The sequence below is a fragment of the Cannabis sativa genome, chromosome X (assembly GCF_029168945.1).
Source record: "Cannabis sativa cultivar Pink pepper isolate KNU-18-1 chromosome X, ASM2916894v1, whole genome shotgun sequence".
NCBI classification, from domain to species: Eukaryota; Viridiplantae; Streptophyta; class Magnoliopsida; order Rosales; family Cannabaceae; genus Cannabis; species Cannabis sativa.
The window spans coordinates 68,175,244-68,178,457 of NC_083610.1; the positions used below are offsets into that span (position 1 = coordinate 68,175,244).

The 3,214-nt window shown below is 40.9% G+C and overlaps 1 protein-coding gene across 1 annotated transcript; it reads left to right on the top strand.

Annotated features, from left to right (window-relative positions):
* The first annotated feature begins 410 nt into the window (after positions 1 to 410).
* Positions 411 to 1,628, top strand: LOC115724003 (uncharacterized). The gene has a single exon (XM_030653462.2). It carries the CDS (start codon positions 411 to 413, stop codon positions 1,626 to 1,628), a length of 1,218 nt encoding a protein of 405 aa, XP_030509322.1.
* The last annotated feature ends 1,586 nt before the right edge of the window (positions 1,629 to 3,214 follow it).

A 3,214-nucleotide genomic window follows, 5' to 3' on the forward strand; every position in this document is an offset into this window, starting at 1 on the left:
GAGATGAAAACTTAAAGTAGATTGATCATTCATAGTCATAAATTGACTTGATGCGTTCTTTGTTGATTAATATCACCACTAACTAACTAAGTCAAATATCCTAAACTAACTTCTCCATTCTTCAAAAAAGAGCCGACCAAATTAAACGAACGTCAAAAAGTGTATGTTATATGTATTCGAATCTTAGAACCGGTTAAAGAGATTGTTGAGGATTCTCACTAACTCAAAATCAAAATGGCCCAAGAAAAATAATAATAATTCGTCTCTCTCTTTTGAGTGTATTGGTACGTATGCAACAGTGTTTATGTAAGTGTTATTTTTTTCGTCCCAGGTTTTTGGTTTGTTTGTGAGTGGTGAGTCTTGATACTGACAGACTCCAAGGTGGTTGTGACGTTTTGGTAGTGTTCGTTATGGCATCCAGTAGCTATGTAATGGGTGATCTTGCTGAACAATATGAGAACTTTCAGATTGATGATGAAGAAGAGGGTGTTCTTATTGAAGGGGAGGCTGATGGTGATGAACAGACCTTCGATGATAGATGGTGTCTTGTCGGAAAATTCCTTACGGGAAGATCTATTGATTTTGATGCCATGAGACATTTAATGGCATCTCTATGGCAGCCCGGTAAAGGTGTGTATGTTAAGGAATTAGAAGCTAATCTATACCTGTTCCAATTTTACCATGAGATTGATATACAGATGGTGATTGATGGAAGTCCATGGACCTTTAATAAGGTTCCTCTTATTTTCCATCGATTGAAGAGTGGTGAGAATCCTAGAATGATTCATTTGCACAAACTTGATATGTGGGTACAGATTCATAACCTTAAAACTGGGTTCATGATGGATAAAGTGGTGCGTAGTGCGGGTAGTTACATTGGGACATATGTGAAGTCGGATCCTAAGAATTTTGTTGGTGTTTGGAGGGATTATTTGAGGGTTCGTACTACAGTTGACATCGAAAAACCGCTAAAGCGCCGGATGAAATTGTACAAGGAAAATGGTGAATGGATTTGGGCTATGTTTCAATATGAACATCTCCCAACCTTTTGCTTTATTTGTGGTATCATAGGCCATTCTGAAAGGTTTTGTGCTAAACGTTTTGATCATGATATTGATCAAATTGTTAAACCATATGGCATTGGCATGAAGGCGCAGATGAGAAGAAGAAATTATCAGATTGGCTCACAATGGTTGCGTTCTGGAACGGAGCAACAGGTGGCGGTGGAGACGCATGATGATCGGCGATTGGGGGAAGAAGGGCTAGCTGATTCAGCGGCTAAGATCATAGAGGTTGATCCCTCATTTCAGGGTAATGGTATTAATCCTGGTGGTGATGATAATGGAAAGAATCTGAGTATTAAAAGTGGTGCTGTATCTAGTCAAAGAATAGGGAAAGTGAATCCCATGCAATCAGCTGGTAATGTTAACGTGGGGGTTGATGGTGAAGATATTTCCAAGATTATCCTAGATTCAAAAAGGAGGCGCATGGAAGGTGGGAATATTGGTGAAAATGCTGATGTGGCAGATGGTGCGTGTGTGATGATGGAGAATGAAGTGTATGTTGGTGATGGGCCAAAAAACATGTCAAAGGTGGGTCTTGGTTCCCAAGCCCACCCATCATTATGAGTCTAATTACATGGAATTGCCATGGGCTTGGGAACCCATGGGCCATCCAATTCATTAAGGATATTGTTATCCAAAAGAAGCCCATTGTGTTGTTTCTTTGTGAAACATTGGCCAAGAAGGAGATGGTTGAGAAGCTTCGGATATGTATTGGTTTTGAAGGAGCGTTTAGTGTTGATGCTCAAGGGAAGAGTGGGGGGGTGGCTTTACTTTGGCGAGATGCTGAGGAGTTTCAATTAGTTAGGTTCGGCTCTAACTATATTGATGGCATTGTTCATAATCGTGACTATGGTGAGTGGAGGTTGACGGGGTTATATGGTGAGCCCAATCGTAGCTTGCGAAAGCGTACTTGGGATCTTCTTCGTTCGTTGAAAACTGAGTGTGACTTGCCGTGGTGCATAGTTGGGGACATCAACAATGTTACTTCCCAACAAGATAAAAATGGAGGTAATCTTTACCCGACTTGGTTGATTAATGGATTTTGTGATGCTTTGGATGAGTGTGGTCTTCATGATTTGGACTTGAGTGGTTATCCTTATACGTGGGAAAGGGGTCGAGGAACTGATTCTTGGGTGGAGGCTCGGCTCGATAGAGCTTTGGTTTCACAGAGTTGGCTTGCTAAATTTCGTTTGGCCAAACTCTATAACATGGAAGTGTCCACTTCGGACCACTGCCCTTTACATTTAGTTCCTGTAACCGAGAACATTCATGTGAATAATAGAGTTTTCAGATTTGAAAATTCTTGGTTAAAGGAACCAATGTGCTTTAAAGTTGTTGAAGATAGTTGGGAATTGTCCTCCGGTCTCTCCATTACAGAAAAAATACGGGATTGTGGTACTGTTTTGCTTGATTGGGGAAAAGATTACACTGGTAATTTTGGCAAAAGAATAAAGGCTTGCAAGGCTGAAATTAAACAATGGAAGAAAGGGCGAGACACCGAGTCTGTTGATCGTTACAAAGCTGCTGAGTTGAACTTGAATAATCTTTATCTGCAAAGAGAAATATTCTGGAAGCAGAGGAGTAAGCAGCTCTGGCTACGCGAAGGCGATCGTAACTCCAAGTATTTCCATGCCAAAGCAACATCACGAAGACGTTCGAATGTTATTCATAAGTTGAAGAATTCTGATGGTGAATGGGTCGGCTGGGAAGATGGCCTCCCTACCGTGATAGTGAATTATTTCCAGCATTTATTTATGCATTCGGATGGTGATTATTCTTCGCTTGTCAACTGTGTTTCCCAATCGGTTACTGAAGCTCAAAATAACTTGTTACTTGAGGAGGTGACTCGAGAGGAAATTAAGAAGGCGTTGTTCCAAATGCATCCTGATAAGGCTCCCGGACCCGATGGTATGACTCCAGGATTTTATCAAAAATTTTGGAATTTGGTTGGTGATGATGTGGTGCGATTGGTTCAGACTTTCTTTGCTACTGGTGAGTTCCCATCTGTTTTGAATGAAACTAATATTGTTCTTGTTCCTAAGAAAAAGAGTCCTGAACAAATGGGTGATCTTCGGCCTATATCGCTCTGCAATGTTCTTTACAAAGTTGTGTCTAAGGTGATCGCAAATAGACTCAAAGTTGTTTTGCCG